General features: G+C 46.1%; 1 protein-coding gene across 3 annotated transcripts in view; it reads right to left on the reverse strand.

The window, feature by feature from the left end:
• Positions 1–24,638, reverse strand: part of JMJD1C (jumonji domain containing 1C) — a 223,815-nt gene that overhangs the window by 62,899 nt on the left and 136,278 nt on the right. For all 3 annotated transcript variants that reach the window (XM_040437918.1, XM_040437919.1, XM_040437920.1), the window contains one exon: positions 16,875–16,988. In XM_040437918.1, the coding sequence (XP_040293852.1) occupies positions 16,875–16,988 (114 nt within the window). The remainder of the gene's footprint in view (positions 1–16,874; positions 16,989–24,638) is intronic.

The following is a 24,638-nucleotide window of genomic DNA, read 5'->3' on the forward strand; positions in this document are numbered from 1 at the left end:
TCTCCCCGGTCTAATTACACTGCTCAAAAAAATAAAGGGAACACAAAAATAACACATCCTAGATCTGAATTAATTAAATATTCTTCTGAAATACTTTGTTCTTTACATAGTTGAATGTGCTGACAACAAAATCACACTAAAAAAAAAAATGGAAATCAAATTTTTTAACCCATGGAGGTCTGGATTTGGAGTCACCCTCAAAATTAAAGTGGAAAAACACACTACAGGCTGATCCAACTTTGATGTAATGTCCTTAAAACAAGTCAAAATGAGGCTCAGTAGTGTGTGTGGCCTCCACGTGCCTGTATGACCTCCCTACAACGCCTGTGCATGCTCCTGATGAGGTGGCAGACGGTCTCCTGAGGGATCTCCTCCCAGACCTGGACTAAAGCATCTGCCAACTCCTGGACAGTCTGTGGTGCAACGTGACGTTGGTGGATAGAGCGAAACATGATGTCCCAGATGTGCTCAATTGGATTCAGGTCTGGGGAACGGGCAGGCCAGTCCATAGCATAGGCCAGTCCATAGCATCTTGCAGGAACTGCTGACACACTCCAGCCACATGAGGTCTAGCATTGTCTTGCATTAGGAGGAACCCAAGGCCAATCGCACCAGCATATGGTCTCACAAGGGGTCTGAGGATCTCATCTCGGTACCTAATGGCAGTCAGGCTACCTCTGGCGAGCACATGGAGGGCTGTGCGGCCCTCCAAAGAAATGCCACCCCACACCATTACTGACCCAATGCCAAACCGTCATGCTGGAGGATGTTGCAGGCAGCAGAACGTTCTCCACGGCGTCTCCAGACTCTGTCACGTCTGTCACATGTGCTCAGTGTGAACCTGCTTTCATCTGTGAAGAGCACAGGGCGCCAGTGGCGAATTTGCCAATCTTGGTGTTTTCTGGCAAATGCCAAACGTCCTGCACGGTATTGGGCTGTAAGCACAACCCCCACCTGTGGACGTTGGGCCCTCATATCACCCTCATGGAGTCTATTTCTGACCGTTTGAGCAGACACATGCACATTTGTGGCCTGCTGGAGGTCATTTTGCAGGGCTCTGGCAGTGCTCCTCCTGTTCCTCCTTGCACAAAGGCGAAGGTAGCGGTCCTGCTGCTGGGTTGTTGCCCTCCTACGGCCTCCTCCACATCTCCTGATGTACTGGCCTGTCTCCTGGAAGCGCCTCCATGCTCTGGACACTACGCTGACAGACACAGCAAACCTTCTTGCCACAGCTCGCATTGATGTGCCATCCTGGATAAGTTGCACTACCTGAGCCACTTGTGTGGGTTGTAGACTCCGTCTCATGCTACCACTAGAGTGAAAGCATCGGCAGCATTCAAAAGTGACCAAAACATCAGCCAGGAAGCATAGGAACTGAGAAGTGGTCAGGTCACCACCTGCAGAACCACTCCTTTATTGGGGGTGTCTTGCTAATTGCCTATAATTTCCACCTGTTGTCTATCCCATTTGCACAACAGCATGTGAAATTGATTGTCACTCAGTGTTGCTTCCTAAGTGGACAGTTTGATTTCACAGAAGTGTGATTGACTTGGAGTTACATTGTGTTGTTTAAGTGTTCCCTTTATTTTTTTGAGCAGTGTATGTTGTGGGCACCTCTGGGATTACATAACGTACCATTAGGCATGCGATCCTAGCACCTATGTATAGGGCATGCTCCTGCGCAGTCAGACAGTGCCTGAGGCTGCCTCTCTGCGCAGGCGCATCCTCTATACATTGTGGGATGAAGCCGTGGTCCTGGAAGTACCTACACATAATGCATTCATTTACTCCCCACCTACATGTCAAAATGATCCATAACGGAGGCCAAGAGCGTGTCCACTTGCCCGTCAGACCAGGAGAGATCAGAATTAAATTTTTGGGCTGGACAGAGTAGTGTTGTCAACTACATTATTCTAGCCATTGTGGAAAAAAGTATACCACAAGGTATATATACTGTATATACCAGGGATCAGCAACCCTCAGCACTCCAGCTGCTGTGAAACTACAACTCCCAGCATGCATACTTACTCTGCTACTATAGTGTACAAAGGATTCTGGGAGTTGTAGTTTCAGAACAGCTGGCGTGCCAGAGTTTGCTGTTCCCTGGTAAATTCACTTGTATTTCTTAACATGGGAGCCGTATGCTACTATAAGGCTATATACACTGGCAGCCGTCTGAGCTATACATTGAGAAAACTCAGACAGTGTGAATTGACCCTTACTTGGATGCGGTGACCCTTCTCTGGCCACGTGTTCACCTACCATATCTTAAAACTAGCAGTCCACCTGGAAGGGACGGTGCAATTCAACTGCTCAATGACATGGAAGAGACAGCCGAACAGAAGAGCGTGTCCGATACCGCGTGCCAGCCACCTGTAAGCAAAGCCTAAAAAATCTGCATCTAGCCATCTACGACTTCAGGGTAGAAAGCAGGGCCCCCTGTACACAGGTAAATCTAGATGTGGGGCCTTGAAGGCGTTCAGGTCACTCTGCTGCACATGTAAGCCTGTGATAACGGCTTATTCTATAAAGAATATAGATTTCTGGGATTAGTGACGTCCAGATTCTGAGGATATTACACAACCTGTGCCCTGCGTCCCAGATATTATGAATGGAGTGGGAAGCGGCCGTCACACACAAATAAGAATGACGTCGGCAGACAATTATAAAAAAAGAAGAGCGACAAAAGCTCTGCCATTATATGATGTGTTCCTCTAATTAGCGATACAGAACTGCCACAGGAGCTTTGGTCCCACCGGCCAGTCTAACGGACATGAGGCCACGTGTGGGGCGCAAGCAGCCGGCACATTATTCTTACAGATACAGGAGGTAGTGTCAGTGGTAAGTCACAAAATCCCAGCAGCATCAACCCCACTATTTAAAGGGGACCTGTCAGCATTCCGGACAGGTCTTAGTAACCACTTGCATCTCCCCATGTAATAATCCTGCAGCATCTTTACGTTGTGCCATTCCTCTACTATCCCTACTAAAAGTTTATGAATGACCTGCAATAAGGGGAGTTACCAGTGGGGGCGTGCACCTGACCTTTCTGACACTATACAATCAGTGCGGTCAGACTGTGTAGTGACATTTCCCAACTGGTAACACCCAGTTGGACCTTTATTGCAGACTGCGTGGCAATTCTTTGACAAACCTGTAGTAGAAATAAGTGGGGAATAGCAAAATAGGAGTTTGTATACGAGAAGATGCTCCAGAATTGTTATTACCAAAAGGGTGTAAATAGTTACTAAAATAGACATGTTAGGAGAGGTAATATGCCCTTAAGAGGTCTGGAAACCTGCAAAATCATGTGGCCATTAAAGGGGTTGTCTGAGATTTTGATATTGATAGTTTGTCATCAAGAGGGGTTATTATTATCTGATTGGTGGAGGTCTGAACAGGCTGCGGGGCTCCGGCGAGAGGTGCGGCCGCCTCCTTGGCCAGTGACGACATGTTCATCAGTCACATGGCCTAGTCGTTGCTCGCCTTTTTCAAATGCAGGCCTGAGCTGCAATACCAAGTACAGCCACTATCCAATGTACGGCGCTGTGCTTGGCAAGTTGTGTGGCTGCAGCGCTCACTGCAGCGGAAGTACCAACAGTCTGACCGCCACCCATAGAAAAATTGATACCCTATACTGAGGAAAGGTCTTCAATATCAAAATCCCCCCCCCCCCCCCCCCCCAAAGAAAAAACTTTAGTTGGCCGTAACACTAACTATAAACTTAGTATATGATTGAATTAATCAGGGCTCACGGCCATTATTATTCCCACCCGGGGATAATATCCTAGCACAGAAATCATTGTGCCCATCATCCAAAAGGCCACATATTGTACAAAGGAGCTGCAGATACGGATTAAGGTCCAGATTCTCTGCTTCAAAGACTTAGAAGGCAAGAAGCTGGGGACAGAACCGTGCCTGAGGCTCATCCAGATCTTCTCACTTCACGCTGTCTGCGTGGTCTGCGACACTAAACCTTGAGGCAAATATGAATCATCTCAGGCTCTCCGCACTATTCTCGCTTGTACGGTAAAAAAAAAACAGGGGCTCGGAAAAGAGCAGAAATAAAAGTAGTTACCAGGTAGCTATAGAGATCTCCTGGGGGGGGGGCAGAGCGCTTAAAATCTACGCCAAAACTTCATAAAACCAATAATAAAAGAGGCCGAATAAATCTATTCTTTACACATATCACGACCTGTAGATTTCAGCTCCGCTACCATTCAAGAGCTTTTATGCTCAGTGAGCAAGGCTGCTGTTTTGATGTGATTGAGGATGGCAGTATAATTTCGGTCTCCAGAAAGTCCAGGCACTGATCCAAGAAAATGCAAGTCAAGGGAGCAATCATGACAGAAGAATAATAACCTGGAGATGGGGGGAGGCCGCTGCTGCAGACAGGGAGGGATGGGAGATCTGGAGTTCTCTTTAATTCCGCTCTCTCACCAGTTTCAGTTTTTGCCCCATCGTTTTTTTGGCAAAAGCGAAGTGATAGGGAGGTGCCGGAGGAAGAGGACAAAGACAGCAGTCTTTCTGAGGGTTATGGAGCCGCACGGTACTCCGCTGGGTTCCTCCGACATGGTGACCCCATGCTTCCTGCAATAAAATGTAGTATGTTCTACCTGAAATTGGGAGCTGGAATATGAAAAACCTTGTAAAATAATGTCTATCCTATCAGCAGTCTAGCAGGAGAAAAGGTGTTTGACAGAAACCTGCCCTGTGGGTGACATCACCAGAGCAGTCATTGGGCGTGTCCTCAACCAATCAGCATTCCTGTAACTCTTGGGGGGACGGGTTTCCTCTTGCGGAGACCGCCAGCTGTTCTAAGGAGCTGCAGGCAATGCTCTCAGGGAAAAGCTATGCAAATTAGCTCTCTTTCTGAGGGTTCATGCACAAGACCTTTGTTGTTTTGCGGTCCGCAAAACACGAATGCCGTCCGGGTGCATTCCGCATTTTGCAGAACGAAAGGCCCATGGGGGCATTTCACATTTTCCGGTCCTGTTGAAGTGAATGGTTCCGCATACGGGCCGCAAAAAAGAAAAAAAACAAAAAAAAACAAAAGGGCATGGTTAAAAAAAAATATATATATGTTTGTGTGCAGGAGCCCTGAGGAAGAAGAGTGTCTGACCTCTTAAGGAGCCTTGAAACATGATTAGGGATGTTCGCAAAGCCAGATTGGTGTCCAGAGAAGGGAAATGAAGAGGCCCCCATCTGCAGAGAGCTGTTTCGGGGTACTTGCTCCTCATCAGTACAGAGCAGGGCACGGGTTGGCTGGATGAGAAGCCATAAACCAGTCACAACTAAGATAACTTAGGCAAGCATTAAAATCATCCGGTGGGTTGTTCCAGCACAGGAAGAGCCTGATTGAGTTCATCGTATCCTGCATAGTCTGATATTACCTTTCCCTGCCGGAGCCCATTGGCTGTGATGGGGCCTGATGGGGGATCTGGGCTGTTTCTGGCATTAGGGACGTTCCGTGCATTGGGAACCATTCAACTTGAATGGATCTGTGATCCTTCCGCACCGCAAAAAAAAATAGAACGGAGAGAAGCCCCACGGAAGCACTCTGTAGTACGTCTGTGGGGTTCCGTGCCTCCGTTCCGCACCTTCCTCAGCATTAACGGCCAGGATCCCATTATAGTCAATGGGGACTGGCTGTGCTCCGGCAGTTTTTGGCAATACCGGTTGCAGCAGTGCTCGGGCAAGCTGTTCCTGTAACAGATTTTAGCGCTAGTGCGAAACTAGCCTTAGCTGAACACTCTTTTGGCCTACAGCTATCTCACCCCGTCCTCCCATGTATCTCGAGCAGATGAAATCCAACACGCCCAAGCCTTTCCTCCCCTGACTCCAGCCATCAGGAATCCCCACTGACTTTACATGGCCGCCCTAACCCGCTGAAATGGCAGGTTCAACCTACATATACATGATGTATATGGCCAGCTTCTCACTTAACTTTTGGGAAGGGGTACGGATTCTCTTTGTAGACGTAGGTTTCAAAGCTTTTCAACAGGTTAGACATTGACTTGCAAGGTAGATACCTGTAAGTGGCTTTAGACAGACAAGAAAGCGAATTTTAAGCTTTGCTACTAACATGGATCTGACGCAAAGATGCAACTGGACCGACTAACTGGCCCCAAAAGTGTCAATTAATCAGCAGGAATTAACGAGCTGCAAACCCTCTCGTGATAAAGGGGTCATGGGAAAGAAAGAAAAAGGTCACTGACCCACATAATTTCTGCTTAATGAGACCGGGGAGGGGACTTCCAGACAGGAGGAGAATACGTGGCGAGCTACAAAGACGACATTGCGAATAGGGCTTTAGCTGGTTTTTCTGTGGATGTAGTTGAGCCAGCGGCAAGGACAACCTGCCCGATTGTTCCTGATGTCCCATCTATGGCCCAACTTGCAGTCAATTGTTGCACAGATTGGTTGGCTGAAGGCATCCCTATAAAGGAGAACTTAAGGCAAAAAAAAATTTTTTATTCTAAATTCTACACTTTCAATTGACGAGAGTTCAAGAACGGAATGTTTGTAGGGGAAAAAAAAAACATCTACTTCAAATGTGGGAAAAACAAATGGCAGATGATCCCCCGCCAAAAGGAAGTGAACTGTATGGGTGCAAATGGCAATCTCCATCTTATTTGTTTTCTCTTCCAGAACTCGGCTCACAAGGAAAGCAGATGAGGTAAACTCCCGGGAGGAGGTGATTCACGTAGCAGCTTTCTACTCCGACACCCATGTCGGCACAGATGTTCCTACTCAAGGATCAGGAAGCAAATGACTTGTCTGTGACCCTCCACTTATGAATGAGATCACTGGCTACAGAAATATTACAGAGCTTCTCCTCCAACATTAGGCCCAAATCATTTTCATCTCGTTCAGAGCAAGACCATATATAAGACGCCCCAACAAAGATGGCAGTTGCTGGATACTCATTTTGGGATGTGAAGGTCCACAACTCATGCGGATGGCCTTCAGGGCTAATTGGTACATAGACCAACCTGCCATTTTTAATGGCCGATAGTTATGGTTCTAGCATTGCAGATGAACATAGGTTTTATATCATCTGAAGAAACCTCAGGACAGGATGTCCTAGATCGGATGGGCATACCATATGTGCAGCTTCGCAGGAACCTCAAGGCAAGACGCCTGTGACTCTTCCCTTTATTTGATCACATATAAGGCTCTATTTTCTGGAGTGGTCTATAGCAACCACAATAAAGGAATTCCGTTATGCATTTAGTCATAGAATTGCGTTATGGTCCGTGGTAACGGAATCCATAACGGAATTCTGCTTTTACCAGTAAACGAAGAGTGAACAAATTTCATAACCTGAATTTCGCTCATCTCTGATGATAGTCATTAACAGCACAAGGAGTTCCGTCAGGAAAGCTGCCGTGACATCACAAGTGGAGTTCAGTCAGGTAACTGCTGTGACATCACAAGTGGAGTTCAGTCAGGTAACTGCTGTGACATCACAAGTGGAGTTCAGTCAGGTAACTGCTGTGACATCACAAGTGGAGTTCAGTCAGGTAACTGCTGTGACATCACAAGTGGAGTTCAGTCAGGTAACTGCTGTGACATCACAAGTGGAGTTCAGTCAGGTAACTGCTGTGACATCACAAGTGGAGTTCAGTCAGGTAACTGCTGTGACATCACAAGTGGAGTTCAGTCAGGTAACTGCTGTGACATCACAAGTGGAGTTCAGTCAGGTAACTGCTGCGACATCACAAGTGGAGTTCAGTCCGGTAACTGCTGCGACATCACAAGTGGAGTTCAGTCAGGTAACTGCTGCGACATCACAAGTGGAGTTCCGTCAGGAATGCTGCCGTGACATCACAAGTGGAGTTCAGTCAGGTAACTGCCGTGACATCACAAGTGGAGTTCAGTCAGGTAACTGCCGTGACATCACAAGGAGTTCAGTCAGGTAACTGCCGTGACATCACAAGTGGAGTTCAGTCAGGTAACTGCCTTGACATCACAAGTGGAGTTCAGTCAGGTAACTGCCGTGACATCACAAGTGGAGTTCAGTCGGGTAACTGCCGTGACATCACAAGGAGTTCAGTCAGGTAACTGCCTTGACATCACAAGTGGAGTTCAGTCAGGTAACTGCCTTGACATCACAAGTGGAGTTCAGTCAGGTAACTGCTGTGACATCACAAGTGGAGTTCAGTCAGGTAACTGCTGTGACATCACAAGTAAGTTTGAATCAGGTAAAGTGTTGTGACATCACTGTTTTGGTGGACACAAAATTGCAAGCTGAAAGTCAAGGTGCCCAAATGACATTCTTGCACTGGGGCCCTCAGGAGTTGGCGTCCGTCTGCATCACGCTATGTACAGCCATCTGAAGCTGTAGCAACGCCACCATTGGTATATGGCAATTCTGTTGATGAAACTAGACAACCAAGGCGTTAAGTCCAGCGTTACGCCATCCCCAGTAGGCCCGTACCTCCGGTAAGAGCATACCGTGCAGATGCTGATGCAAAAGATATAAAAGAGAAGAAAACTCACAGGCCTGTTGCCGACTAATTTATTTGCAGCGCTTCATTTACACAGGGGGCAGGCACAGATTGCAAAATTCGTGTCAGCATTCCTGCTGTGGAACCGCTAACAAAACAACTATCCTCAGATAACCCTGGAGTTTATGGAGAAAGCTTTGAAGTACAATAGGACTCGGAGGATTTGAATCAGTGAATAGGAACACTGGCACAGAATGAGTTTTCAGCACATTATTGGGGCAGCGCCATTCCAGACAAGAAATGACATTTCATTTTAAATCCCCCTTTCCGGCTCCCGGCAGAGCCCGTCTACCGCACAGTGCATTTCTACGACGGTTAATTTCTAATTAAGAATAATTATGGCTAAGGAAAAAATGACATGATTCATTTTTCAATACCTCTGCTGCGGCAGGATTTGGGGGCTGTGTTACTCACAAAGATCTACGTGAAATGTTTGGCACCGAATCCATCTGTGCCGTGACCCAATCATGATCACACAAGTCACAGGAGCTGTGCTGGCTCTAGACATTATTCTAATACAGGATCCAGCCCCATGGTTTATATTTCGGGAGCAGCAGCTGACGTCGACACAAAAGGCTGACCGTCTCCTTACACAAGGTCAGGGCCTCCCACACTACGGTCTACTCTTTCCCTGGATGCTACCGCTGGTTCAGAACATTGCTATGAAAATCCCACACTGCCGTCAAATGCTAACAATCACATAGGAATTTATAATTAAAATAAATAAATCCTACTGAGTTTTTGTAAGACTGGAGTGCCATTCTTACGATGGAGCAGTATGCCTCCAGACCCATCAGTACCCATAAGGGTAAGGCTACTTTCACACTTGCGTTCAGAGCGGGTCCGTCTGGTATCTGCACAGACGGATCCGCTCCTATAATGCAAACGCTTAGATCCGTTCAGAACGGATCCGTTTGCATTACTATGAACAAAAAAAAAAAAAAAAAAAAATTTTTTTTTTTTTTGTTCATGATAATGCAAACGGATCCGTTTTGACTTTACATTGAAAGTCAATGGGGGACGGATCCGTTTGAAAATTGAGCCATATTGTGTCAACTTCAAACGGATCCGTCCCCATTGACTTACATTGTAAGCTGCAAGCTGCGTTCAGGTGTCCGTCTGCTGAGCGGAGCGGAGGACAAACGGTGCCAAACTGATGCATTCTGAGCGGATCCGCATCCACTCAGAATGCATTAGGGCTGGACGGATTCGTTCGGGGCCGCTTGTGAGAGCCTTCAAACGGAGCTCACAAGCGGACACCCGAACGCTAGTGTGAAAGTAGCCTAAGGCCGCATGGGTGCAGGTTTTGTAAACCAATAGTGTACCAATAGCATGCCTGCGCCATTTTCAGCCACTTTGTGTGCGTGCCCTAAATGAGATGCGTAAATTGGCCAGATAATTGAGAAAAATCCCTGCTGGACTATCATCAGATCGATAGATGATATCTAATAGAGACTTAAACTGACCGCATGCCTGTCGAACCCACAGATGTCGGCCCGACCATCTAATATATGTGTAGGAGACCTCTCGATTCTCTCCCAATGGCAGATTTTGAGATAAGAATTGGGCATGTTGGATTTTTTAGTTCTCAGGGTTATACTGCCACCGGCTCTCTCCCAGGTCACACAGATGTATGGGAGGACTGGGAGAGATCGTCGTCGGCTGAATAATCTTTCAGCCAACCGTTGAAGTCTACTGGTGCAAAGGCGCCGCCGATTAACCGATAAACGAGCGAAACACCTACTCGTCGGTAAAGGAGATAGCTGGATTTACATGCAGCGATCTCCTCCACAGTATGGGGAGGAGTGATTGTCATCGCTCATTGTTTTCCGGCAGCAGAGAGGCGGTGAATGAGAACTTGGGTGACCGCACCAATCACACCCTCACCTGAAGAATGAGCATTTTGCTAATCCGCGAACACCAGGCAGCGTAACAGGGCATTTAGTCTCCTTTTAGAGGCTTGCATCGGGCCACATATTAGATGAATGTCGGCCAAACCTACCAAGTTCAGCAGGACCATCCAACCATCTGATTTGTATGGTGGTAACTTCAGCGCAGACACCTTTCCACTGTACAAAGGTCACCAGTCATGGCTCCTGTGAGCCCTAGTCAATTATTACTCACATTTGCATAACCATATGCACGTCTACTGTTCAATAAACCATCCCAAACCCTATAATTTTGCATACAAGTAGCAACAGCAGCCAGCTTTCCTCAGGGTATTTGTCTTTGGAGATAATACACCTGGCAGCGTTAACCTTTACACTGCCAAACACGTGCGGCAGGTACTGGTGTCACTTACTCATTCCATGAACAGGAGTGCTGAGTTACTCCCCTGGGTCACAGGAACGTTGCTTTGCAGGTCCTTCTACTTCCACAAGCCTATTATGGCGCGGTAGAAACGTATATTAACACTATTTCTTGTAGAAAGTAAGTTCAGTCGGATTTAGTGTGGCCTCCCAAGTGTAAAAGCACAAAGGGCTGAAGCAATCTCGCAGCTCAGGTCTCCTTAGATAAACACAAGGTTACTTAAGGTCTTATGAGAGGAAAAATACCAACTAAAGAATGATGATCCCAGGTATCAGACCGCTGCACTATCACGAAGGCCTCGAGCTGGAGACCACTGATATAGGGAACAGAAGACAAGTTACCAGTGGACAGGCAGGACACAACAATGGTTGTAGGGGTGCAAGTTGTTAAAAGGGGTTGTCCAGTCACCTAGTTTATAATAAAAGACAAGTTAGAATGCTATAAAACAACTAAAGTAATACAGATAATTGGCCCACCTTCCTTCTCAAGCAATGATGTGTTGAGACACGGCACTAATCACTATGTAGACAACCGCTGTGCCCAATGATTGGCTGCAGTTGACACAACACCATTGGAGCAGGAAGGACAGAACCTGGTGGGGGACCCGAGAAGTGCCGGCACAGGAGCAGTGAAGTATTGAGAAGTAATAATTTATTAGCTTTTTTATGGCATTTTCAGCTCTGTGTTTAAAATATTTCAATGGCTGGACAACCCCTTTAAACAGTATATGCTCAAAATCCTATCCTTTGACACGTCAGACAATAACGGCCCAAGCAGTATGTCTACTGAGCAAAGCCACTGGGATCCAGAACGGTGTGAGATTCAACAGATCCATACTGGTCCATTGTTCTAACAATCAGTTGTATGCTCAGCACCCATAACATCAAAGATAGTATATACTAAGTGGTGAGAATATATTTCTGTGCTTACAGGAGCCAAGAGTCTGGTTCTTGGGAAGAAAATTGGAAAAACAATGGTCAGAAAGTAAAACAGTTGTCTAAGCCAAGATAATATCCCATAAAAAGTATGCTGGTCAGACAGTTGCTGCCAGATACCTCCAGCAAGGGTTTACCTCCCCAAGAACAAGAGAAATCTAACAGCACAGTTCTCATCAACCCCAACATCTGCTGACTGGAAATAGGAGGCCTCCATACACATCAGATGGTCAGTCAGCCCAGCTGAAAATGGCGGGGCATGTGCATGGCTGGCAAAGGCTGGGTTCAGATCCCTGGAAGAGGTTCAGTCAAGAGCCTCACAAGCCGATGCTGGCAAAAAAAAAAGAAAGAAAAGCATGCAGTGGTATTTTGTCTGCCAGATTGCCAGTATCCATGCTGGAAACCCTTTATAGTCAATCCTATACTGGAACAGAATACAAGAACTTCACTAAAAGTTTAACATGGTCTCAAAGTTGTCCAGATTTAACCCTGTTCATTGAGGAAGATGACCGCATAGAAAGCCTGGACCATGGGTAGTCATCTTTCTCTATCTTGGCCAATGATATTGTCTTTAAGATGACCCCTTCAATGGCTGGACATGGTCATGAAGTTGTCCAGATACATGGCTCGGCCATATGTGGTCAGCTTTCTCCTTCTTGGCCAATGATACTGTCTTCTACAGGATGCCCATCATTGGTCATTTCATGTTCACAGCAACCACCCACAATGACCTGCAATATCCCGATAAACAGATCACCTTCAGAGGAGAAATGAGCACACAGATAAAGTGTGAAAGATCACGGCGCGGAGTAAAACAAATAAGGTGTGATCTTATCGCTGGCTCTTGCTCAACTGGGACACAAAGAGCGCTTTCAGGACAAACAAGCAAGCGGCCTGCTTCCCGGTGCACTTCAGCCTGCTGGGGTGCTGGAGCTTTCTGAACTCATGGCCAGCATTATCTCTCTCTCTCCCAGTAACAGCGTTAAATATAACCAGGCCACCAGTCACGTGAACACCGTAATGATAACATAAGCCATCATAAAGTATATTTTATTACCGCCACTATTATGTGCCAGCAGACAGGCCCCGGATTATTTAGATTAAACAGCGCCCATGACTCCACTTTACAACAGTTGCAAAAGTTGCTGCTCTAAGAAACCTTAGGCGTTCTGCGACTTGGAAATCTGACATGTAATCCTATGATAAGCCTAACGCATTAATGGTCTTACTCTGGGTGAAATTTAGAGCAAATATGTCAATAATGGGGGGAAATAAGGAAATGAGGAATGGTTACACTGCCAGAAAAATCCTGATCCTCCCACCAGCATTGCAAAAACTCCGTCCGCTGAACCAGGTTGTAGGACAAATCGTCCACACAAGGTTCCCCTAAAGGGGTCGCTCCAAGTCATTAACTTATAGTCTATCCGCAGAATAGGGGATAAGAATCTAATCAATGGGGCTCGATCTCAGGGGAAATGAGGTCCCAGGCAGCCATATAAACAGAGTGGCGGGTTGGGTATGTGCGCTGCCGCTCCATTCACTTACTAGACGGGCTTGGCTATCTCTGGTAGTCCAACCTGTTGCTCTATACATACAGAGGCATAGGACCCTCCTTCTTGTGATCACTGGGGGTCTCCGTGAACAGCGGCAATCGTCTAGCTCAGATTTTAAAAGTCCAATAGAAACCCAGTAGTTCTTTACCGTCAAATGGGGCAGATTAGACATTTTCAAATACTGCATTGTCAGCCACACTGAACACTGTCCAACACACTGGACAGTCATGCATCACCTCCATAGCCCTAATCAATCATTAGGAACTTGCCAATGTAGGCGGGTGACGTCATCAGCTGTGCCCGCCTGCCTTATTCACAAGCCAACACTTCCTCCATTTTGCCACTGAAGAGAAGGTAGGTTGGCTGAAAGATATCCACTGCCAAGACTGATGCCAGGCACAAGGATGAACATCAGGGCACAATATAGCCTTGACTGTTTGACTATTTAAAAAAAAAAAAAAAAACTTATTTAAAGGGGTTATCCAGGAAAAGATGTGTATGACCTATCCACAGGATAGGTAATTGGTATTAGATCTATGTGGGTGAGACGCCCGGGACCCCCACTGACCAGCTGTTAGGAGAGGCCTTGAGCACCGCAGCCTCTTCCTGTGACAACACTGTACATGGGGCTGAGCTGCAATACCAAGCACTGCCACTATACAATGCATGGCGCTGTCCTTGGAAAGCTGCTGGGAGTCCGCAACGTTCATCAGAGGTCCGGTTAGTGCAGCGGCTCCCTGAAACAGCCAATTGGCGGGGATTCCGGGACTTGGACCCCAGCTGAAGTTATAATGAGGACCTGTCCTGAGGATAAATCATTATCTTTTCCGTGATCACCCCTTTAAGATATGACAGAGTGCACAACTCTCAGGCATGGGGCCCCGAGAGCAACATGTGGTCCCCAAACCACTGCGTGGGGAACACGGTGCTACATGATAGTAGTATTAATGCTGCATTCTCATGGAAGAAAAGTACATAATGTAATAAGAGAATTCTACAAATTTCATATGTTCATTTTTCCAAAGCCACAATGCCAAATGTACTATTGCGGCCGGTACGGGAACCAGCCCCCGGCCATACAGTACACCAAGGGAAGGGGGACGCTGCTGCTATCCAGACCTAGAACCAGAGCACTGAATGCATAGCTTATGTTTAATAAGGAGGGGGGAAAAACCTTGCCGACATGCCAAGGGTGGAGATCATTTAGAAATGAGGGAAGGATTCAAAACAGCAGAGAATAAGCCAGCGCTCTCTCACGCAATTGGGAGTTCTTCCAATTTTTAATGGAGCCTTCAGGCAGGGAGGCCTTGCTTTTCTCGAGGCTACCAGATCCGCCTTTGTTTTACCGGTAACTGTTTAAACAGGTATTTCTGATCACACCGTTTTGTGCATGTAGACGAGCATTGGCGCCGCAGTCTCAGGGCAGTGCTCAAAAACCTCTGGCTGTCCAGCTGTCGCACAACTACAACTCTCACTGTGCCCCGACGGTCACAGATATGCTGGCAATTGTAGTTCTGCAGTCAGAAAGCAAAGGCTGAAGGGAACAGTAAGGCTAAATCTGAACACATTGTTCACACAGATGCATCTAACGCAGTGGCGGTTCTCAGACCTGGATGTATGCCAGATGTCGTATCAATAGTCATAGCGGCTGCCGCTATACGACGTACAGCTCTTGGTGAGCTGCGGCACTCACTTCAAGCAGCTGATCCATAGGGGTGTCGGGTGCTGGACCACCACCGATCATCTAGAAAACCCCTTTAAGGGTGAGTTCACACTACTTTTGAAGGCTTTGGTTTATAAACGGAAGCAAAGTTTCCAGATCAGTCATAGAACAGATTCCATCGATGCATGATGAACCTTACCCACTCCTAATGGGTCCTTCAGGTTCAATTACATAAAGGAGGAAGAAAAGTGTTGTGTGCCACGACTGCCAAAGCAGCAAGCCTCAGATAGCAGTGTGAACAGTGTCTTGGAGGAGATGCATAAACACAACTGATCCTCATTGTACCCGCACACAGAGTAAAGCTGTAAATGCTGGGACAGCCTCTGCATTATGAAGAAAACCCTAATACAGCTGGCGCACCCATGTAGCACCTTTAGCCCTTCACTAGAGGTTGGTACATGGTAGCATGTTGCAATAGGTCTTATCAGAGCTATGATATGCATGTATTTGCTTCAAAAGTCCAAGGCCGGGGATAGAAATGACCTCAACACTTTCAGAAGTTCAACCGTTCGCGCGGTATCATGGAAGATCAAGATCAGGAATTGCAGGTAAATTGCTGATTTAGCCATACTCTTGAACATCACAATGTTGCCAAATGCTGAAGCGGCAGTCTGCCCGCTGTTCTCACACTGGCATCTATTGCTCCATACTACTAGGTCTACATCACATAACTGCTGCATATACCACTCATGACCATTCCTCCTCCTAGAACCTGTTGAGCTGTGTTCACATTCCTCTGACGTATCCATGCACTCAACGTATGCCAAAAGTGTGCCCTTTTGGCATATTCTGGTCCGGTTCTGTGTTGGCACACCTTGTTTTCACCATATAAGAAAGCTCAGTCTGCTATTTTTTCCTATAAGTAAAAAAAAAAAAAAACATACCAGTGTTAGGGCTTGTTCACACGTCCGTTTGTGTCCTGTGCCCGGGATTGCAAATTGTGATCCGCAATGCACGGGCACCTTCCGTGGGGCAGGAGCATGGGGATCGCAGACCCATTCACTTGAATGGGTCCGCGATCCCTCCGTTCCGCAAAAAGATAGAACATGCTCTATCTTTTTGCGGTGCGGAGGCACTGAGGCAAGGAGCGGAACCCTAGAAAGCACTCCGTAGTGCTTCCATAGTGTTCCGTATCTCCGGATTTGCAGACCCATTTAAATAAATGGGTACGCATCCGTGATGCGGAATGACAACGGAACGGTGCCCGTGTATTGCGGATCCGCAAATGCAGTCCGGTCGTGTGAACGAGCCCTTAGATGGCTTGCAATGGGTCAATAGCCCACATCTCTCTCAGATGTAGACAAAAACAAGATGTGAACAGAACCTTACCCAGAAAAATCAACTCAATCGCCCTGCCTACATTTTATAAAGCAACCTACTAAACACAGCACACTAGGTTACATAAAGTCCAGTCTCCCAGAAAGAAAAGCCCCGTTCTAAGTGAATGCCCTAAAAATCTACACCCGGCAGGACATTTTGTAACATAAAACGGACTAAAATGAACGCACAGCCACCTGCAAAGACACAGACACCAATGTCTTATCCTGTGTCAGCTATAGTTACAGTAGGGTTTCTGGGACAAACCTAATCCCTCTACTAATCTTATCCATCTGTCACAGGGTGATAAATTACTAGTTCCTTTACGCAACACATCCCCTAGAAAGCAGAAAGCCAAAAACAGCCGCTCGGCCATAAATCATAGGACTATGCGTTTATTTTCTTAATTTTCACTTTCCAATCTGCACCACAAACAAGCTCCTCTCCTGTGGGACCCGACAGCAAACACATCTAATAATACATCACCCTCTCGGGGCGAGGCGATGCCATCAGCAGATCTTACCTGATAGGGCTGAAAGGCACTATCTTCAGTTGCAAACTCCAGATGTCTCTCCACTAGAAGTTCTATTGCAGTTATGGACTTGTACGCACCGTTCCCAACCAGGGGCTTGAAAGCCTAAAAGGAAAGAAGAAATGAACATATTAAAGACATCTCCACGCTACATTTTATCCAAATTGTCAGAAGTTCCTCAGCCAAACCGAAATGTCACTAGTATCAACTTACACCAAATGCTACTCAATGATTTGTAAAATGCACCAGGGGGAATAGAAATTGGACCAAAAGAAGATATTTCCATCTTGAGTCTTCACAGTATGGATAGTACCTAAAGGCCTCATAGATAAAGGTCCCCAACAATGGAGTCACCAGATGCCACTTTTCCCACAGAAATCAATAGACAGCTAACCACATGGCTTTGACATTGAAGTCCATATGAGTTACATAAAGAGCAAAGCAGGAGACAGATCATATCTATGGAAAAGGTAGACCCTGAGAAAAGGCAAACAATGGTCACCGGAGGTGGGACCCCCAGCTAGAAAGGAGATGGAGTCAGTTGTGGTTGGGTTTCAGATGGTAAAGAAGTATAGACTCCAGCACCGCCCTGTATGACTGTCTCTCTCCATTCTGAACTTCTGAAAATAGAGAAGCCTACTTGGTACTTTCGGCAGTCTCATAGTATAGAATAGAGAGAGTAAGGGCACTTTCACGCCTGCGGCAGAGGATTCCGGATCTGGCAATCTGAATGCAAACTGATGGCATGACAAATGCATTGAAATACCGGATCCATCTCAGGTGTCATCCAGAAAAAACGGATCCGGTCTTCATTTGTTTTTGCATTTTTAAAGGTCTGCGCATGTAAAAGGGACTGAACTGATGCATCCTAAACAGATTGCTCTCCATTCAGAATGCATTAGGATAAAACTGATCAGTTTTTTTTCCAGTATTGAGCTCCTGTGATGGAACTCAATACCGGAAAACAAAAACTCTAGTGTGAAAGTACCCTTACACATGCGCAGCCTGCCTCCATTCTCAGCAGTGGACAACGGGGCCCTATTATTTAGATAGGATCCACAACGATTGGACATTTATGGCATCTCCATAAATGTCCAGAGGGGATAACATTTTTAAGGACCATATTTATAAAAAAAACAAAAAAAAAACAGGGCCATATAGAGTTGGAATCATGGAATAGAAGTCAATTTTGGGTGGTTGGAGTCAAGTACGGAAAAATACAGGCGTGAGAATCAGACGTTTGGCTTACCCATTTCACAGTCTGAGCCAACTATCAATAGGTATAGGCTGTAGCACTATTCTTGCTGACAAAATGATGGCAACTAAGATGAAACCCATTATAGGTCGATGGAACTCCTCTGAATGGATCTCTCTCATGATGGATCCATCACAGCATGACAAATGAAGATGGCTTACCAGGATTTACTGAGCCGAATATATGTGCTAATATGAACCAGAAGTCCACATGTCAGGGTGCAGTGGAGACCACCACAGAGGAACCCTGTCCTACTCCCCACCACACTTACGGTAAATACATTCAGCAGTCAACTAGGAGAAGATTTAACTGTCGTTTGCTTGTGAGTGCTGAATTCAGAGAACTCTTGAAAACCATCCAGAAGACAAAAATATGGAATTGGTGAAGACAGTACAAATTCGTAAGACACTCTTTACAAGGAGCTAATACACTCTTCTGGAGGATTTCATGCCCTACATTAGAGAAGTTTCTGTCTGAGGGTGCAGGATCTGATCCTCCAGGGGAGCGAGGAGAGGTCAGGTTTTTATCCTAAGATCTCAGTGGGTCTCTGGCTGAAACCTACACCTCCGTGCGTTCAGCTTCAGAGGCGTAATGCCAAGGATCAAATAGCCTGCCCTCAACTCCATTAGTGAAAGGCAAGAGCCAGTGACAAAACCACAATAGTGATTTGCCTCAAGGGAGAACGCTCACCATCTCAGAAATACACAAAGTATAGAAAACGCAGGCAATCTGAGCCAAACCTGTCTCAATTCAATTAAACGTGTGATGATTTGGAAGATTAGAAGTCATGGATATCATGACTCCATCGTCTCTCCTCGATGACTTCTATCTGACACACTTCACTTTGTCCCAGAGCGATTCCTGGACAGATGACAATGGAAGTGGCCAGAAAAGCTTTCACATTTTTCAAGCAGAAGTATTATTTGTATTGCAGGGAACAGGAAATTCTGTGGCTTCCAAGCCCTGGGACATAAAGGGTGTGTCCGAGGGTTGTCTACATTCCAGGCAGCTAATTATCCTTCATCTTTCTAAGCTGCAGCAAAGAAAACTTGTCTGATGAAGAACGTGAATGAAAAAGCAATGGTTAAAAGATACGCACATGTAAACAAAAGTCATAGGGCTGCACGTCCGGGGTATGAACCTAATTCTTCAAAGAGCATGTGCTGGACATGTGACAGCGCATGTACGAGACTGGACAAAGCTCAATCTAATCTCTTACACAAGGGTCTACTATTCAGTAAGCAGAGGGCTCCAGCTTGGGCAACCTCCCTCCAACCACATGTCATCCAAAGACCCCCATATCCAAACCCAATGCCCATTTCCCCACAAGCCCATGATGCAGGGGGCTCTAGTGAAGGGCAGAGTTCCACATCCGAGTCCCAGTACCATACACATACCGACAAGCCTGTTGTGTTGGTCTGTGGGATCGTGGAGGTCAGACCCATCAATCAAAACCCGCCGGCCTGTCCTAAGGACTGAAACTCAAGGTTCCAGTTCTGGGAAACTCATTTAAGGATTACTTTCAAGTGAAGTAACAGATCTTAACCATCACAAGTCAGCACGGACAATGAATTAAACCGCTGTACATTCTACCACACTAGCTGCATGGTCACCATGCTGCAGACCAGTGAGAGGTCTTGAACCACTCAACAAAATCTTAAAGGAGACCTGTCCCCTCTCCTGACACGTCAAGTTTCAGTAACTACTTACATCCCCCATGTAATGGAGCATCTACGCTCGTATTGTGCCACTTCTTTATTTTACTTTAAAGGGCTTCTGTCACCCCACTAAACTTTTTTTTTTTTTTTGTTACTTTTAATCCCTATACTGCGATTTATGCATACATACTGTAATTAATCATTTTGGTTCAGCAGATTATGTTAAAAACGTACTTTTAAAATATGCTAATTACCTTGCTACCAGCAAGTAGGGCGGCTACTTGCTGGTAGCAGCCGCATCCTCCTATCCTAAAGACGCCCCCTCAGCATGTTGATTGACAGAGCCAGCGAACCGGATCTCTCTCTGCTGGCCCTGTTTGCATTCAAAATCTGGCGCCTGCGCCGTACCTGTCTTCAGTCGGCGCAGGCGCACTGAGAGGCGGAAGCTCGCTCGGCCGCTCCATCCTCAATACGCCTGCGCCGATGACGTATGCATAAATCGCAGTATAGGGATTATAAGTAACCAAAAAAAAAAAACAGTTTAGTGGGGTGACAGAAGCCCTTTAAGTTATGAATGAATTGCTGTTTGCAGTCAAGGTCCAGGTAGGCATTGCCAGTTGGGGATGGGGGGTGTCCCTGCAAAAGTCTGACACCATCCAGTCGGTGCTGCCAGTATCACACTGTGCTGGTAGCACCCATCGGGACCTTCATTGAAAAATGCTAGAAATGAATCCATAACTTCTAGCAGGAATAATAAAGGAATGGCACAACATAGAGTCTTAAGAATAGATGCTGCAGGATTGGTATTACACAGGGAAGCAAGTAGTTACAGGGGAGATGGCAGATCGTCAGCAAGATCAACCTTATTAAACTAGTTATAATGCTGCATTTAGGATAATTACTTTTACAAATTTTCAAATTAGGTGCACCTTAGCCCCTCGCTTTCACCTGGACCCCAGGCCCCGTCAATCAAGTGGAGAGGGAAGTGTCCAGACAAGCAGAGTGGAAGAGCTCAGGTGCACAGAGTGACTAGGACCCGCCTTTATTGCACTTACACAGTGATTATTCCTCTGAAATGCAGGGAGAAGGTAGGTATATTTTTTATTCAGGAGGGCCGGCCCTACCAAGCACTATGGCTGGTTTTAATGTGGTTCATCCTGCTGACAGATGCCCATCAGCGGGAGCTCTGTGGGCAGGATCTGTATGTATAGGGGAAACTGTCACCTGGCCCTAAAAACAGGTTCAGGCGAGTGCAGCAGCTGTGGCACTGTGTTGCGGTCGTAAATCTTGGCCTTTCTGATAGTTGGATGACTGATTTTCCATCTTAATTGTTAAGCTGAGAGGAACTGTGAACCAGAGGGGAGGGGGGATTTTTTATTTTTCTTTTCACACATATTAGGCTACCTTCACACTTGCGTTTTTCTTTTCCGGCATAGAGTTCCGTCACAGGGGCTCTATACCGGAAAAGAACTGATCAGGTATGTCCCCATGCATTCTGAATGGAGAGTAATCCGTTCAGTTTGCATCAGGATGTCTTCAGTTCAGTCGTTTTGACTGATCAGGCAAAAGAGAAAACCGTAGCATGCTACGGTTTTATCTCCGGCTAAAAAAACTGAAGACTTGCCTGAATGCCGGATCAGGCATTTTTTCCCATAGGAATGTATTAGTGCCGGATCCGGCATTCAGAATACCGGAATGCCGGATCTGTCCTTCCGGTATGCGCATGCGCAGACTGAAAAAAAGGTGAAAAAATAAATGCCGGATCCGTTTTTGCCGGATGACACCGGAAAGACGGATCCGGCATTTCAATGCATTTTTTCGACTGATCAGGCATTTTTAAGACTGATCAGGATCCTGATTAGTCTTACTAATGCCATCAGTTAGCATACATTTTGCCTGATCCGGCAGGCAGTTCCAGCGACGGAACTGCTTGCCGGATCTCTCTGCCGCAAGTGTGAAAGTAGCCTTAGACGGTCATTTGGTGCTGCTGAAAGGGGCCGGTCGCTAATACGAAGGATTCCTACATAAACCAAGAATAACAAACCATAGCATAGGTTGTATTATTCCTTTTAGGCCAAACAATGATTCGTGCACAAACCTCCAAAAATTACCAGACCGCACGCAATTGCAATAGTTCATATGATAAAAACTAGGGTTTGAAAAGAGGGTTTGCAAAAAATACATCATCATCGTAGGAGGAGGGACACAGGCAGGACTGGCGTATGTGTAGCAGTTTATAAGGCTGAAAAGAGATAACAGGCCGGACTGGACGGACAGATATCCTGCAAGTAGATCCAGAGGAAGGCAAAAGAAAATAAACTGTGAGGTAGAAGCCAATTCCTTCCAGACTCCAATCAGGCAATCTGAATAAGGCTCCATTCACACATCCGCAATTCCATACAGCATTTTGCGGACCCATTCATTTCTATGGGGCCGTACGATGTGCGGCCCCGATCCTGAAATGCGGACCCGCACTTTCGGGTCTGCATTTCCGTTCCCGAAAAAAAATAGAACATGCCCTATTCTTGTCCACAATTGTGGACAAGAATAGGCATATTCTATTAGTGCCGGCAATGTGTGGTCCGCAAAATGCGGAATGCACATTACCGGTGTCCGTGTTTTGCTGATAAGCAAAACACACACGGATGTGTGAATGGACCCCAAGAGTCCATTCGCACGTCCATAGAATGGGTCCGGATCCGTTTCACAACGTTGCAGGACGAATCCGGACCCACTCATTCTCTATTAGGCCGGAAGAGATGCGGACAGCACACAGTGTGCTGTCCGCATCCGCGTTTCCGGAGCGCGGCCCCGATCTTCCAGTCCGCGGCTCCCGAAAAAAATAGAACATGTTCTATTCTTGTCCGCAATTAGCAGTTCTATGGGGGTGCTGTCCGGGTGTACTGCGGATCCGCAATACACTACGGACGTGTGAATGGACCCTTACTCCCTGGATCAACGACCCCTCTCTAGTAGCTATAGCCTGTAATAATATTACACTCCAGAAATACATCCAGGCCCCTCTTGAACTCTTTTAGTGAACTCCCCATCACCACCTCCTCAGGCAGAGAGTTCCATAGTCTCACTGCTCTTACCGTAAAGAATCCTCTTCTATGTTTGTGTACAAACCTTCTTTCCTCCAGACGCAGAGGATGTCCCCTCGTCACAGTCACAGTCCTGGGGATAAATAGATGATGGGATAGATCTCTGTACTGACCCCTGATATATTTATACATAGTTATTAGATCTCCCTTCAGTCGTCTATTTTCTAAAGTAAATAACCCCAATGTTGATAGGCTACAGTACCCTGAAAGATTATCTATACCAGTTATTACTGTAGTTGCCCTCCTCTGAACCTTCTCCAGCTCTGCTATGTCTGCCTTGTTCATAAGAGATTTGACTATGTAGACAAAGGCACACCGAAACGTGCGCTGCGGTCGGCACCATCTTGGAGTGTGGGGCACAGTATGGGTAATAGCTCTCTTTTGAGCTATACTTGATTTTGCATAACTGCTTGCAGACCATTGTATTAGGCTTGTGATTTTCTTTGCACTTTGTGATTAGACTTTTATCTGCATAGTCGAATCTCTTGGTTATCGCCAGTCCCGTCTGTGTCCCTCGTCCTACGATGATGTTGCATTTTTTGCGAACCCTCTTTTTAACAGTTTTTTATCATATGAACTAATAAAGTATATGAGGTTGCTAATATGATTAATACATATATATATTTATTTTATACACACACACACACCTTCCCAGTCTGTACACCACATATCCCAGTATGCTCGCTGGCCTGGCACCATACAAAGCCATTGTCGTCAGCTTTCCACATAATGTCGTAACTCACATTTTTTCCCTTTTACTCAATGAGCGGTTCAAAAACTGTTTATTTGTTAAAGCCGCAGAGGAAAATGAGTCCCAGGAAAGGGGCCAAGGCCCAAGTGATAAGGGCCCTGTTTGGAAACTGTACAAACACACTGACATGCATAAAGAAGAGATAAGAGCCATGTCTAAGGACACAAGGGTTACTAAAATGGAGAGCCTGCATAGCCACCCCCCACCGCACCTGGCCTGCCGTAATAGCCCCAGAAAATAACCATTATGTCCACCAGCAAAGAGCACACACACATTATTTTTAAAGGGAACCTGTCACCTGGATTTTGGGTATAGAGCTGAGGACATGGGTTGCTAGATTGCCGCTAGCACATCCGCAATACCCAGTCCCCATAGCTCTATGTGCCTTTATTGTGTAAAAAAAATACGATTTGATACATATGCAAATTACCCTGAGATGAGTCAGAGCTTGTAAATATGACTCTTCTCTGGTCACACAAGATATGACTCTTATGTTAATTTGCATATGTATCAAATCTTTTTTTTTACACAATAAAAGCACACAGAGCTATGGGGACTGGGTATTGTGGATGTGCTAGCGGCAATCTAGCAACCCATGTCCTCAGCTCTATACCCAAAATCCCGGTGACAGGTTCCCTTTAATGTCACCTAGCTTCTTGCTATTGATGGCTATTAATGCTCATGTTCCAGAGATTTATGTGATCCCTTAAAGGGTTTGTCCAGGATTAGAAAAACTTGGCTTTTTTCTCCAAAAACAGCAGTCCACAGGTTGTGTGCGGTATCGCAGCTCTGCCCCACTGACTGTAGTGGAGCCGAGATGTAATACCTGATACAACCTATGGACAGGGGTGGTGCTGTTTTTGGAAGAAAGAAGCCAAGGTTTTCTAATCCGGGACAACCCCTTTAAGACCACTGAGTGCTGTTCATCCTTATAACGGTTTTCTCTTAGAGTGACTGACTCATGAGGATAGCCCTTTCCATATAACC

Source organism: Bufo bufo, chromosome 6 (assembly GCF_905171765.1).
Source record: "Bufo bufo chromosome 6, aBufBuf1.1, whole genome shotgun sequence".
Taxonomy (NCBI): domain Eukaryota; kingdom Metazoa; phylum Chordata; class Amphibia; order Anura; family Bufonidae; genus Bufo; species Bufo bufo.